Genomic DNA, 15,963 nt, shown 5'->3' with positions numbered 1-15,963 from the left:
TCCAAATCTTTGTCCTGTACATGACTCGATGTCTTTTGACGTTTTTTTTTTCTCCTCGTTCGACAAGTGATCGTTTTGTGTTGCAAGCACGACGAAAACTTACTATTCAATGCTGCTTCCTTTCCAGAATATTCACGGGTTCTTTTTGCGTACTGTGCCTCCACTCAGTCACCAGGCAGACGTGTGGATCGCCCTCCTGAAACACTTCAACTACAATCAGGTGATTTTCATGCACTCTTCCGACACCAATGGACGGGCCATTCAGTCCAGGTTTCAGTACCTGACTCATCCCTCTCACGACGATGATGGAATTAAGGTCAGGACAATTTTTTGTTAAGTTTCCTTTTTTTTTTTTACGGTAGGGAATATATTTTTTTTTTACATTTCCTGTTTATTTTTATTTTGTAATTAAGGTAGGGAATATTTTGGTTACATTTCCTAGGTTTTTATTTATTTATTTTTTAAATTTTTTAAGGTAGGGAATAGTTTTGTTACATTTCCTGTTTTTTTTTTTATTACGATAGGGAATATATATATATTTTTTTTACATTTCCGATTTTTTTTCTAATTAAGTTAGGGAATATTTTTGTTACATTTTCTGTATTCTTTTTTTATTTAGTAATTAAGGTATGGAATATTTTTGTTACTTTATTAATTAATTTTATTTTTTTTAATTAAGCTAGGGAATATTTTTTTTACATTTACTTTTTTTTTGTAACTAAGGTATAGAATATTTTTGTTACATTCCTGTTCTTTTTAAATTAAGGTAGGGAATTTTTTTTTACATTTCCCTTTTTTTTAAATTAAGGTAGGGAATATTTTTTTACATTTATTATTTATTTTATTTTTTTTTTTTTTAATAAAGGTAGGGAATATTTTGTTACATTTCCTGTATATTTATAAAAATTTTAAAATTAAGGTAGGGAATATTTTTATTACATTTACTGGTTTTTCATTTTGTTTTGCTCGTTTTTGGTAACTGGAAAAACGAATGAGTAATTCCTCAAATGAACAAAACTAAATAAAAAAAGTAAGGAAAAAACTCAGTCGACACTTCAGTTAACGGAACAAAATTAATTTTCCAGTTTTACAAATGAAAAAAAATTCAAAATTATGGAACAAAATTCATTTTCCAGTTTTGCAAATGAACAAAAAATTCAAAATTATGGAACAAAATTCATTTTCCAGTTGTGCAAATGAACAAAAAATTCAAAATTATGGAACAAAATTCATTTTCCAGTTTTGTAAATGAACGAAAAGTTCAAAATTAGGGGAAAAATTCAGTTGACACTTCGGATGATGGAAGAAAATTCATTTGCCAATAACCAAAATGAACGAAACAAGATATGAAATAAAACTAGGGGAAAATTAAAATTTTTCTAGAAGTGTTGAATGAATTTTCCCCTATTTTTTTTCATTTGTGGAATTGGAAAATTAATTTTGTTCCATTATCCGAAGTGTCGACTGAATTTGGAAAATGAATTTTGTTCCATTATCCGAAGTGTCGACTGAATTTTGGAAAATTAATTTTGTTCAGTAATCTGAGTGTCAGAAAGAATTTTTTTGTGATTTTGAATTTTGATATTAGTTGAATCACCTTGAATTTAGATTAGTTGAATCCTGTTTTTTGTATTGGTGTTTGATAAGCAACGGAGTACAATACGTAACATTTTACAAAATTACAGTAAATTATCTGGGCAGCATATTAAAGGGATCCTGCAACGTATGATTAATATACTGTGAAATTATCTGCTTGCATGTTTATGAAATTTTGTGGTTTAGTGAAGAATCCAATGTTCGTGGATTCGAAACGTAGTGGATTTTTAAGAGATAAAAAAAGGTTATTTATTAGCCTATAGTAGATTCACATCAACCGTGCATTTGATGTCTATGCCTGTCCCTTACGACGCTCCTGACTGGCTGTTGATAGGCCAATCACAGGGCTGGAAACTCTGTCTCTCAAGAGTGTTCACATAGGCAGGATGTATGTGCCACCTCTCCTGAGGGATACGTCTTTCAAAAGTATCCCTCAGGAGAGGTGGCACATACATCCTGCCTATGTGAACACTCGAGAGAGACTGAGAGTTTCCAGCCCTGTGATTGGCCTATCAACAGCCAATCAGGAGCGTCGTAAGGACTGGCTTAGACATCAGATGCACGGTTAATGTGAATCTACTATGGAACTGACGAATATTTTTTTAAGGTCGAAATTCAACGAGAAATTAAAACTTTTGTCATTCAATTTCATTGGCATATCATTACAATCTGATTCCTTAACATTATTGAACTGAAACTACATTTGCACTCGAAAACCCATCTGATCATTTCATAAACTGATTCAGGAAGTCCTCTGTTTGTATTTTTGCTTACTCGGGGAGTAAACCTACAAGCTACTCTGTTTTAGTTGTTGTTCTTGTTGTTTAGGAAAGCCCTCTTCTGGAAAAGCCTACAAATGTCTGAAAAAGGTGTTTTGCGTTGAGTTAAAGATACAGGAATTTTAGGATAGGATATTTATGATTATATTTATTAGAATGAAAATTAAAAAAATAAATAGTGTGCATGTTAAACAGCACAGAACAGTTATTTTTAATAAAAATATAGCGTATTTATTTTAATTTTCGTTGGTGAACCAACACTCTATTTGACCTTAGATTTTAGCACGCGCCCCGAGTAAGCTGGAGGTCGAATCACACCTTGTTCATATGGTTCTCAAATTGTGGGACTGGCCCACCCTACGAAAACTATTGGCATTTGCAACCCCACAAAAATAGCTTACACAAGCAGATAACGTGAGCATATCTTAATTATGAAAAGTACTAGGTCACAGGATGCCCAGGGGCATTGTGGGAGCTACCAATACCCCGTGACCAGGTACAGATGCCAATAGTCCCTCAATCACACACTTTTTTTTTAAAACTAATTATACCGGTTTTCCAGCTGGCGCTATAGTAGATTCACATCAACCGTACATTTGATGTCTAGGCCAGTCCCTTACAACGATCCTGATTTGCTGTTGATAAGCCAATCACAGGGCTGCAACTCTCAGTCTCTCTCGAGAGTTCACATGGGTAGAATCTATGTTCCACCTCTCTTGAGGGATACATCTTTCAAACGTATCCCCCAAGAGAGTGGAACATGCATCTTACCCATGTGAACGCTCGAGAAACTGAGAGTTTGCAGCCAATCATGAGCGTCATTAGGGTCTGGTCTAGACATCAAATGCACGGGTGATGTGAATCTACTATAGTATATATCCTAATGTTAAGACTTCAGGCTTGTTAGTTATGAAAAATAGAAATTGATTAAAAATTTGTCATGTTTTTTCGTTGTCATTCACAGTAACAATTAATAGTTATTCCCTTTTCCAGTTGGCTCTGGTGATTGAATTCAACCGTGGGCAATATGCATTCGTAGAGGAACTGAACATTGTCAAGGCTCAGGTGGTCAAGGTGATTTTGCTCTATGCTGAGTAAGTACAGAAAATATAAGACCCCTCTCTTTTATCCCTAACTTCTCCCTCTGCCCATCCTCCCACCCCACTTGCAATTATTTGTAATGTTTTTTGGATATTCATTCAAGCTTAGCTGATATCTATTTCATTTTATCACTCTGCAATGAAATTTCTTTGGTGTACTCTGTAATTATTCCTTTTCACAGTCAATATTTCAGTTTGCCCTTCTTAAATCTTCAAGCTCTAGTTGCTTTTTAATTTTTTTTATTGGATATGAGTACGTGAAAATTTTTTTTAACACTATACATAACTCAAGGTTCTTTGCAGCGTCCCTTCGGCCCCTAGCTGCAACCTCTTTCATTCCTTTTACTGTATCTCCATTCATATTCTTTCTGTTTCATCTTATTTTCCACCCCTAATAACTGATTCATAGTGCAACTGTGAGGATTTGCTCCTCTTGTTTCACCTTTCAAACCTTTCCATTGTCAATTTCCATTTCAGCGCTGAATGACTTCATAGGTCCCAGCACTTATACTGCGTTTACTTTTCTAAGATCGCTAGGGTGGGGCCAGGTAGAAAAGGCAGAGTTGTCATATCCAAGGTCCTTTAAATATACTCGGGGATATTTAAAGGATCTTGGTCATATCTATGGGTATGTAAGTCCCATTAAATGCTTCCCGCAGATATAATCCTTCTTAGAAGGATTCGCTTTAGACCTTGGAAGTCGAGGGAAAGGGTATGCTTCTTCCCTGTTAACTTTTTTTTCTTCATTCCCTATTCTATTTAGCTATTCCTTCTTTCTCTTTCTATAATTATAGATACACTGAATGGCATGTTGGCTCTGGTGTTTGGACATGAGACAAATTCATAAGTCAATCGATCTATTATGCCCTTAGAAACCTTTTCATCAAAATCATCCAAGTTAGTCAGATTCACTTTCCCTTTTCATTTTTGAAACACTGGAGATTCCACTATATTTCCCGCCTCTCTTGCTTCCTTGTAAAGTCTACGAATAGTCATTTCTGACACCTTTGTTGCTTCAGATGTTCTCTGGATAGCCTTCGAAACTTCAGGTACAGGACCTTCATGATGTTTTTATAAAATGAGGTATTTCAGGAAATTATAGACTATTTCCTTGGCCTCAGGTGGTGGGTGAAGACGTTTACGGGAGTCACTTGGGTTGGGCTGTCCATACTTTTCACAGTGGGTGATCGAGAGCGAGTATCCTTTGTGGATATTGACAATGTCCTTTTAAATCCTCTTAAAAATATGCCATATCTTCATTTTCATTAATGAAACCATGGTTTCAACGAAGAATATACGAAATAAGATATATTCAAAATATCTGATGCAAACAGAAGAACCACATTTCAAGAAATGAAAACTATTTCAATTGATTCCATGAAGCTAATATGATTACCATAACATGAAAATTGGCAACGTATGATATCTGTAAAGCCACACCACAGCGATCTTAGAAAAGTAAACGCACTATAGGATTTGGCCTAGATTCTGTATTCTGTCTATCTAATATTGAACATTATAATGTAATTTTTTTCTTCTTTTGCCAAAACATTCCCTGATCCGCATTGACAATTTCTTAACATCTTCATCCGCATTAGCCTTGCAAGCAACATTCGCATAAGCAGTTTGAGAATGCAGATATCATCTTCCCCTCCTGAACTAGCTGAACATTAATGTCTAAAGCAACTGAGATGAGTCAGTCCTTTCATAACAGATAACAGAAAAACTCGTAGACTGAGAGATCGCCAATCCCTAATATCTGTAATTCTCCAGCATCGACGATGCCGAGACTATATTCCACGACGCCAGGTACCTCAACATGACTGGCCCTGGGTATGTGTGGTTGGTCACAGAGCAGGCGCTGAGTGCTCATTTCCTACCAGTCGGGGTCCTGGGACTGCAGCTCAAGAACGCCAGGGATTCACACGCCCACATCACAGACGCCATGTGAGTAGCCGTGAATTGGTTCCTACCTTTCTTTCTTTCTACTCAGATCATTTCAGTTTGGCAGTGGCAGTGTGACGTTTCCTTCATTCAAACGAGATCAGTCTGATGGATAACTTTTTGAAATTTGTAAATTTTTTTATTTTTTTTTTATATGGTTATACTCTGGACTTGCTTGGTCATATAGCTTGGTTGGCATGGCAACAAGGCAGTTCATTGTTGGCAGGTGGGTGAAAGGTGGGCGTACTGCCCATTTACCTGACTGCCAACATAATTGTTCGTTCAGCTTCGTCAAGTAAAGTGGTCTTGTTTGCTGCTGTGTTTATTTTGTGCTTGGGGTTGTCCATTATGGCATGGATACTTGGAACAATGAATCAACTTCTTATGTTTCTCTTGTCTCGGCAACCAGTTTAACTATAGTATTGGTTCCATGCATTTTAATATCTGTACCTCATTTTTTTTCTTACAGCTACTAACCTTTGTGTTGATAGCAAAACTGTAAATTTGTATTCTAGGAAAGTATTTCAATCAATTTATGAGAGTCTTATTTGCTCCTTTTCTGCAGGGATGGGTTGTTTGTGTGTACATTTCCAGAAGAATGCTTAAGGTAACCAGCCGTCTTTGCTGCTCTCTTAAGACTGCTGAAGGACGTAGCTGCAGAAGGAGGTAGCACAGAAAATGTTCTCCTCATGGTTATCCTTTGGGATTTCCTGTGAGGGGGCACCTTCATCTGTTGACGAAACGCTGGTCTTTGATCTCTGCTGGGACTGGTCCCTTCTCTTGTAAGAGAAATGCTTCTTGTCTTTTATCCCTCCTCTGGAACCAAAGCATTGGGATGTTACCACTTTGTTTTTCCATTCTACAAGATAGCTAGAAGAGCTAAAAGAAGCTGGGTCATCTACCCCTTCCTTGTCCTCTTGATCCGGTCCCCCCCCCCCAACCCCACGTTTTCTCGCAGATGAAAACAGCCCCCCTTTCTCTTCAGGTTCTTCCCTGGTACCAGGTGATGTTTGGGAAGTGGTCGATTTGGTCACAGTTTTTCGTCCTAGTCCCTCTGCAAACTTTTTTTTTTTCCAGGATTGTAATAGACATTGTCCATGATTTCGACAATTTCCTATATGGAACTGGTCTACAGCATTGTACTGATCAGTACATTGAACAGCCATTAACATTCTTCTCTTGTTGCATCTCTGATGCTATGGAAAGGATGTATCCTGCCCCAGGAAGCCCTTTTCAATTCGTCTGAAGTTTTTGGTAACATTTTTGGGTCTTCATTAGTCTGCTTACCTTTCTTATGATAACGTCAGTTGCTGGTATCTTGTGCTGGTTCGTGGGGTTATTGTTTCTCATTAGCACTCTCTGGATGAGATCCCATCTGCTATTCAGTTCTGCTTGGTTAGCATCCTGAAGTCTGACTGTCAAGTGAGTGTGCAGCATTCCCACACCTCACTATCCTGCTGATAGTGAGCTACATTACTACTCTAATTTCTCCTTGCATTTTAATCCATTTCTATCTAGTTGCTAATTTATTATTATTATTATTATTATTATTATTATTATTATTATTATTATTATTATTATTATTATTATTATTATTATTATTTTATTTTATTTATTCATTTTTTTTTTTTGCTCTATCAGAGTCCTCCAATTCGACTGGGTGGTATTTATAGTGTGGGGTTCCGGGTTGCATCCTGCCTCCTTAGGAGTCCATCACTCTTCTTACTATGTGTGCCGTTTCTAGGATCACTCTCTTCTGCATGAGTCCTGGAGCTACTTCAGCCTCTAGTTTTTCGAGATTCCTTTTCAGGGATCTTTGGATCGTGCCTAATGTTCCTATGATTATGGGTACGATTTCCACTGGCATATCCCATATTCTTCTTATTTCTATTTTCAGATCTTGACACTTATCCATTTTTTCCTTTTCTTTCTCTTCAACTTTGGTGTCCCATGGTATTGCGACATCAATGAGTGATACTTTCTTCTTGACTTTGTCAATCAACGTCACGTCTGGTCTATTTGCACGTATCACCCTATCCGTTCTGATACCATAGTCCCAGAGGATCTTTGCCTGATCGTTTTCTATCACTCCCTCAGGTTGGTGCTCGTACCACTTATTACTGCAAGGTAGCTGATGTTTCTTGCACAGGCTCCAGTGGAGGGCTTTTGCCACTGAATCATGCCTCTTTTTGTACTGGTTCTGTGCAAGTGCCGGGCATTCACTTGCTATGTGGTTTATGGTTTCATTTTTCGTATTGCACTTCCTACATATGGGAGAGATGTTATTTCCATCTATCGTTCTTTGAATATATCTGCTTCTTAGGGCCTGATCTTGTGCCGCTGTTATCATTCCTTCAGTTTCCTTCTTTAGCTCTCCCCTCTGTAGCCATTGCCATGTGTCATCGCTGGCTAGTTCTTTAGTCTGTCTCATGTATTGTCCGTGTATTGGTTTGTTGTGCCAGTCCTCTGTTCTGTCTGTCATTCTCCTGTCTCTGTATATTTCTGGGTCTTCGTCTACTTTTATTAGTCCTTCTTCCCATGCACTCTTTAGCCACTCGTCTTCACTGATTTTCTTTCTGTATGTCCCTTTACCTCGTCTTACTTATTCCTAATGAACACCATATTCTTTGGAAGCTTGAATTTCAAGTCAGTGGCCACTGTGGGCTTGTTCCATACGAATAGGTTTCACCTTCTGAATACAACAACAACAACAACAACAACAACAACAACAACAACAACAACAACAATAACAATAATAATAATAAGCCAACAAGTGAACCAGGCTTGTGCCGAAGATAATCTATGTAAAAGACTTCAGGGTCAATTATCTAGGATAGTTGCAAATTAACACCAAAGTTTGCGATTTTTTAGTCATGTAGAAAACAATCACGTTACCTTATCTTATGATGATATGGTGCTCAACCCCATATTTATAATTCATAACATAATTATTAAGACGTTGTAAACTTTAGAACACATTTCATCATAACATGAGTAGACTCATATAGTATCGTCTTGCTTTTTAGCCAAGTGACAGTTCAAGGAATACGTCAGTTGTACGAACAAGAAGCAGAAGAAGACACGAGCACCACACCTGCCATCTGCTGGAATGAAAAGGATTCTTGGGATGATACCGGAAAGAAACTATACAAGTGAGTGTTTTCCTTAAACTAAAATATGTTTTATGTAACTCCTTGGTTTAGTTGCGAATCAAATATCAGAAACACGGTCATTCGATGTGTTGCTGATGAAGATTTGCATAGAGCACTCCTGTTATTGAAAAATTGAGTGAAAAGAAAATGTTTAATGTGCAATGATGAAATTAGCAGTGGCGTTTTCTTTCGCAGAAAAATGGTATTTGTAGGATATCCTTTAAAAAATCGTATTAAGTTTTCAGGCTGTTTGTTTCAGAGACTATAGATGATCGAGTCTACTAAGCTATTCATATTTGTGTGGAATTAGGGTAGTAATGTATGGTAGTAGTGTATGTTTTAAATTGGAAAGATTGCAAGATAATAATACACTTTTAATTTCAGATCTATCAGAAATCAAGTGCTCTACAATGGCAGAACTGGGAAGGTCGGATTCGATTCGAGCGGAGACCGAATCTTCGCCGAGTATTCGGTGATCAACGTTTTGGAAAAGTCCAGACATCCTTACGCTCTGAACACCCTCCAGACTGTCGGTGACTTCTCGTACGACAACGTAAGTCGCAACTTTTATATTTTATTATTGATATCCAACCCATATCACACCCGTACGCATTCACAATTCCCTTCGTTCAATCCTCCCCACAGATGTCGTCCAATTGGAACTTCTTCATCAGAAGTTCAAGCGAAGACGCAATACATTGCTACCCTAGAACAATTCGCCTTGTATCTTAGTATTTTACTTATATTTATTAATTTATCTATTTTTCTAATAACTGATATCTACTTTTTGCATTTCCCTTTACCTTCTGTTTATTCTTTCGAATGAACGCAACGTCATAATGCCATAATATTCTTTGGAACTTGAATTTCATGTCGATGGCCCTTTGTGGGCTTGTTCCATACGAACAGGGTTCATCTTCTGCATGATAATAATAATAATCTAAAGGGTCCACAATAATAAAATGTGTTGCGAGTCCGTGTATAATTTTTAAAACTTTACAAAAAGCTTTCGAACCCTTCCCTTGGTACATCTTCAGATTTTGGACTGAAGATGAACCCAGGGAAGGGTACGAAAGCTTTTTGTAGTTTAAAAATTATACACGGACTCGCAACACTTTTTATTATTGTGGACCATTTAGAACATTTTATATATACTCTCGCGATAGAGAGGTTTTCCCAAATAATAATAATAATAATAATAATAATAATAATAATAATAATAATAATAATAATAATAATAATAATAATAATAATAATAATAATAATTAGTGTTTGCTCTAGATTTACTCACCTCGTAACGTATGGGCCAGGTAAGCTAGCAAATGCTGACAGGCAACTGGGCTATCTCGCTTTACTAGTTTGTTGTTGTTGAATCTATATTTTTTCTATGTAATATTTCTTCCTCTGGTTCTTCGTATAGTCTTCTTTCTGCTCCAATCTTGTAAGCCATTGTCAATGTTGTGGTTCATCACTGATATAACACTCTCTCTCTCTCTCTCTCTCTCTCTCTCTCTCATCTCGGGTCTCTCCATCTCGTCATCTCCTCTCTCTCTCTCTCAGAGGCCCCCCACCCCCACCACACACAACAAGGTTTCTCAGTGAGGACAGAAACTTACATTTCTTATGATTAATGCAAAGTTATCAGCCTAATGGGAAAAGTGAGTCTATAAGTAACAGTAAGTCATATTTAGACTGTTATTTTATGAGAAACAGCAGACTTCTACTGACACCCTTTATATACAAAATGTCTCGTCAGTTATCCAATACTATAGTAGATTCACAAAAGAAGTGCATTTGAATTCTAGGCCCGTTCCTTACAACGCTCCTGATTGGCTGTTGATAAGCCAGTCACAGGGCTGGAATTTGGAAACTCTGTCTCTTTCGAGAGTTCACTTGGGCATGATGTATGTTCCATCTCTCCTGAGGTATACGTCTTTCAGGAGAGGTGGAACTTACATCCTACCCATGTGAACTCTCGAGAGAGACTGAGAGTTTCCAAACTTTACAGCCCTGTGATTGGCTTATCAACAGCCAATCAGGAGCGTCGTAAGGGACTGGCCTAGACGTCAAATGCATGGCTGATGTGAATCTACTATAGTATATATCTTTCAGGTCACTGATCAGATGAAGTTATCAATCGACAATTCAGCCATAGTGTGGCCAGGCAAGGTGAAGGATGTTCCTCTGGGGTTCACCTTACCAACCCACTTTAAGGTGAGTGGTGATTGTTCAGACAATTTTGATCTTAATTAAATATTTTGCCCTTCCATCCTTTAATTTTGTGGTCTGTCAATGATTGAATGTCATCATCGATTTAGACTGCGTAGTTTTTCACGCTTCCGCCGAGCATATACTTGTTAACCTCGTAGGTGGGTAGTGCCGTCAGTGCACCTCGCGGGGTGCAGTGTAGGCGTTACCAAAGGTTCTTTCCAGAATCCTGTAACTCATTTCAGTCCTTTTACTGTACCTCTATTCATATTATCTTTCTTCCATCTTGCTATCCACCCTCTCCTAACAATTATTACACCGTTCAAACCTACCTACTCTCAGTTTCCTTTCTAGCGCTGAATGATCTTGTAGGTCCTAGTGCTTGGCCTTTGGCCTTAACTCTATGTATTTCATACAGTTGTTAAGAAAAAAAAAAATAGCCTCTGCAGAAATCCAAGTGTATGTCGGAGTCTCCTGATATTATATTTATTTACCTGTTTATTTATTTATTTATTTATTTATTTAATCTCTGTTTTGCTACATTGGCTAATTTTCTCTTAACCACTCCAGACAAAAACGAAGATTGTGTTTTTATTACTGCTCATGCAATTGTAATCACACTAATGACATTTTCTTGCCAGATGTGAATTTTCTTATGCATTACGAGACATAAAAGCTGTTATCAGAGGAGAAATGATGGAATTCGTCACTGGGAAAACCACCGCAGTGTCTTTCACAGCCTGCGACATTGCCACTACTCCAAGATTTCATGATTTCACTTCATTTCCAGGTCATGACCCTCCGTGAATTACCGTTCGTGTACGCTGAAGCCATCGATAGCTTGGATCAGTGCCAGGAAAAAGACGAGGTGCTTTGTCCGTACTTCAATCGAACGACTAATGGTAAGGTGCTCCAGTTTTCTCAGGGACACGACTAAATAGAACCTGTTAGATTCATATTATTCCAGATGAGAGGTCAAATCTATATTATTATTATTATTATTATTATTATTATTATTATTATTATTATTATTATTATTATTATTTTTGTCTATCACAGTCCTCCAATTCAACTGGGTGGCATTTATAGTGTTGGGTTCCGGGTTGCATCCTGCCTTCTTAAGAGTTCATCACTTTTCTTACTAAGTGTGCCGTTTCTAGGATCACACTCTTCTGCATGTGTCCTGGAGCTACTTCAGCCTCTAGTTTTTCCAGATTCCTTTTTCAGGGATCTTGGGATCGTGCCTAGTGTTCCTATGATTATGGGTACAATTTCCACTGGCATATCCCATATCCTTATTTTTATTTTCAGGCCTTGATACTTATCCATTTTTTCCTTTTCTTTCTTTTCAACTCTGGTGTCCCATGGTATTGCGACATTAATGAGTGATACTTTCTTCTTGATTTTGTCAATCAACGTCACATCTGGTATATTTGCACGTATCACCCTATCCGTTCTGATACCATAGTCCCAGAGGATCTTTGCCTGATCGTTTTCTATCACTCCTTCAGTTTGGTGCTCGTACCACTTAATACTGCAAGGTAGCTGGTGTTTCTTGCACAAGTGGCTCCAGTGGAGGCTTTTGCCACTGAATCATGCCTCTTTTTGTACTAGTTCTGTGCAAGTGCCGGACATTCGCTTGCTATGTGGTTTATGGTTTCATTTTTCGTATTGCTCTAACTACATATGGGAGAGATGTTATTTCCATCTATCGTTCTTTGAACATATCTGGTTCTTAGGGACTGGTGTTGTGCCGCTGTTATCATTCCTTCAGTTTCCTTCTTGAGCTCTCCCCTCTGTAGCCATTGCCAATTGTCATCGCTGGCTAGTTCTTTAGTCTGTCTCATGTATTGTCCGTGCATTGGTTTGTTGTGCCATTCGTCTTTTATGTTTGTCATTCTCCTGTCTCTGTACAATAATATTATTATTATTATTATATTCAGATGAACCTTTTTCATAAGGAACAAGCCCACCAAAGGGGTCATTGATTTGAAATTCAAGCTTCAAAGAATATGGTGATGTTAATACATTATTATTATTATTATTATTATTATTATTATTATTATTATTAGTAGTAGTAGTAGTAGTAGTAGTAGTAGTAGTAGTAGTATATTCAGAACATGGAGGTGGAGGGCAGAAGAGGGAGGGGAAGGCCAAAGTTCAGTTGGAAAGATAAATAATTGAATGCCATGAAGGAAAAGGTTCTAAGAGAAAAAGATGTACAGGACAGAGGGAGATGGAGAAGGCTGACTAGAAACAGCGACCCCATATAGAAATGGGAAAAGCTGAAGGCAAAGAAGAAGATTATTAAATTCAGATGAACCTTATTCATTGGGAACAAACCTACCATAGGAGCAATTGACTTCACCGCTGGTACACATATCTCCAAACCTGGTGTTTTTAAGTACCCATTTTTTTTTTGCATGGTATCAGGAGCGAAGCCTCTGGAACAGACTGCAGGAATATAGCATGTCATTGGATGCAACGCCGTTGGGATTTCGATGCTGGAAACCTTCACTTTAGTTGTTATTGACATGACAACGTTACTTTCAGAGACGCAACTTACTTGCTGCTGGGGTTACTGTATAGATCTCCTGCTGACTTTATCTGCCAAGAATAATTTCACCTTCGAGTTGGAGCTCTCCTCTGATGGACATTACGGGGAATATGCATTCAATGAACAAGGTACGTACTACAGTGTTATGTTACAAGTATTGTCACTGGTATGTCAAAACAAGGTACGCATGTTGTTACAATTATTGTCACACGTATGTCAGTTAGATGCTCCATATTTGTATGGTGAGACTTAGCTAGTTTATGAATCATCTTACTTGCGTTCATTGTCGTCATCCTCATAGTCTTATTTAGGTACCATTTTATGTGAAAAAATGAGGCACTCAAGGCGTATCTTCGACGGGCCTTTTAGATATTCGGTTATTTATTTAGATATTCAGTTATTTATTTAGATATTCAGTTATTTATTTAGGTATTCAGTTATTTATTTAGATATTCAGTTATTTATTTAGATATTCGGTTATTTATTTAGATATTTCAGTATTCATTTATTAGATTTATTTTCTCTTATTTATTTAGATTATTCTTGTTTGGATTTATTTAGATATTCGGTTATTCATTTGGATATTCCGTTATTTTATTTAGATATTATGTTATTTTTACGTTTTTAGATATTCAGAGAGTTTTTTTTTAATTTTCATTTTGGATTATTCCCAGTATATTTTTTATCTTTTTTTTTTTGGATATATATCACCGTTATTTAATGTAGATATTCCGTTTTTTATTTAATTTTGGAATATTCCAAGTTTGTATTTTACAAATTTGGAATAGTTTCCCCAGTTTATTTTTATTTAGGTTTATTCAGTGTGTTATTTAATTTGGATATTTCAAGTTTATTTTAATGTAGATATTCCCCCAGTTTATTCCATTTGGATATTCAGTTTTATTTAATTTAGATTTTCAGTTTTTTTTATTTAATTTAAGGAATATTCCAGTTGTTTTTATTTTTGTATTTTTGGATATTCAGTTTAATTTTTTTTATTTTTAAGAATATTTCCAAGTTTTAATTTGATTTTGGATTGTTTCCCAGTTTTATTTAAATTTTTAGATTATTCAGTTGTTTTTATTTGGATATTCTTGGTTTATTTTATTTAGATATTCAGTTTTATTTTATTTAGATATTCCAGTTAAAATTTTTATTGGATTTATTTCCCAGGTTATTTATTTTTAAGAAATAATTTCGGGTTTTTTTTTTATTATTTAGAGATTTCAGGTTTTTTAATTTATTTAGAATGTTTCAGACGTGGTATTTTTTTTAATGTTAGAATTTATTTTTTTCCAGTTATTTTTATTTAGATGTTCAAAAGTTTTTATTTTTTTTTAATTTGAATTTATTTCAGGTTATTTAATTTAGACATTTCAGTTTATTTACTTTTGGATATGTCCCAAATTTTATTTTTTTAATTTGTGATATTCAGTTATTATTTTGATTTAATTATTAATTTATTTTAGATATTCAGGTTATTTATTTGAATATCATTATTTATTTGGATATTCTGTTATTTATTTAGATTATTCTTTGGTCATTCTTTGGTGATATTTCTTTGTTATGTTTATTTGGATTAATTTCAGTTTATTCTTTATTTAGTTATTCAGTTTATTTTTTAGAATATTCAGTATTCTTTATTTACGATTTATTATTTTATTTATACTTTAGATATTCAGTTATTTATTTGATATCATTATTGGATATTCTTTGTTATATTTTAGTTAGATATTTCGTTAATTTTATTTAGGAGATTTGCAGTTATTCATTATTTATTTAGATTGTTCGTCTTTATATTCTTTATTTAAGATTTATTTCGGTCATTTTATTTGATTATTCCGCTTATTTATTTAGACATTCAGTTTATTTATTTAGATATTCAGTTATTTATTTAGTTTAATTACATTATTTATTTTGATATTTTCAGTTTATTTGTTTATTTAGATATTCGTTATTAGTTGGACTTTATACAGTCATTTATTTAGATATTCAGTTTAATTTATTTGGATATTAGTTAAAATTTAATTTAGGATTTTATTTGGCCGTTTTATTTATTTGGATATTCGTTATTTATTTGGATATTCTTGTTATTTATTTAGAATTATTCTATTCATTTATGGATTCAGTTATTTATTTAGATATTCAGTTATTTATTTGGATATTCAGGATTTATTTGGATATTCAGGTATTTTATTTGATATTTTTTTCAGTATTCGTTATTTAGGAATTCAGTTTATTTAACTTTAGATTATTCAGATTTGATTTAGGACCATTCAGTTATTTATTTGATCAGTTTATTTATTTAGATTTATTTAAGTTATTTATTTAGATATTCTCGTTATTTATTTGGTATATTCAGTTATTCATTAGATATTTTCAGTTTATTTATTTAGATATTTCCAGTTATTTATTAGATATTCAGGGTTATTAGTTTAGATATTCCGTTATTTATTTGGATATTCAGTTATTTATTTAAGATATTTCAGGTTATTTAGTTGGATATTCAGTTATTTATTTGGTTTATTCTTTTGTTTATTTATTTAGATTCGTTCATTATTGGGGATATTCAGTTATTTATTTGGATATTCAGTTATTATTTTTTAGATTTTCAGTTATTTATTTGA

General features: G+C 35.0%; 1 protein-coding gene across 1 annotated transcript in view; it reads left to right on the top strand.

The window, feature by feature from the left end:
- The window catches only part of LOC135225876 (glutamate [NMDA] receptor subunit 1-like), a 47,549-nt gene that overhangs the window by 4,232 nt on the left and 27,354 nt on the right, over positions 1 to 15,963 (top strand). The window contains exons 5-12 of the mRNA XM_064265440.1: positions 128 to 316; positions 3,369 to 3,469; positions 5,249 to 5,422; positions 8,446 to 8,571; positions 8,956 to 9,124; positions 10,684 to 10,785; positions 11,570 to 11,681; positions 13,333 to 13,464. Of these exons, the coding sequence (XP_064121510.1) occupies positions 128 to 316; positions 3,369 to 3,469; positions 5,249 to 5,422; positions 8,446 to 8,571; positions 8,956 to 9,124; positions 10,684 to 10,785; positions 11,570 to 11,681; positions 13,333 to 13,464 (1,105 nt within the window). The remainder of the gene's footprint in view (positions 1 to 127; positions 317 to 3,368; positions 3,470 to 5,248; positions 5,423 to 8,445; positions 8,572 to 8,955; positions 9,125 to 10,683; positions 10,786 to 11,569; positions 11,682 to 13,332; positions 13,465 to 15,963) is intronic.

The sequence above is a fragment of the Macrobrachium nipponense genome, chromosome 13 (genome assembly GCF_015104395.2).
Source record: "Macrobrachium nipponense isolate FS-2020 chromosome 13, ASM1510439v2, whole genome shotgun sequence".
NCBI classification, from domain to species: Eukaryota; Metazoa; Arthropoda; class Malacostraca; order Decapoda; family Palaemonidae; genus Macrobrachium; species Macrobrachium nipponense.
Note: the sequence above shows the minus strand (reverse complement) of the source record. Positions and strands in the feature narration are given on the sequence as shown.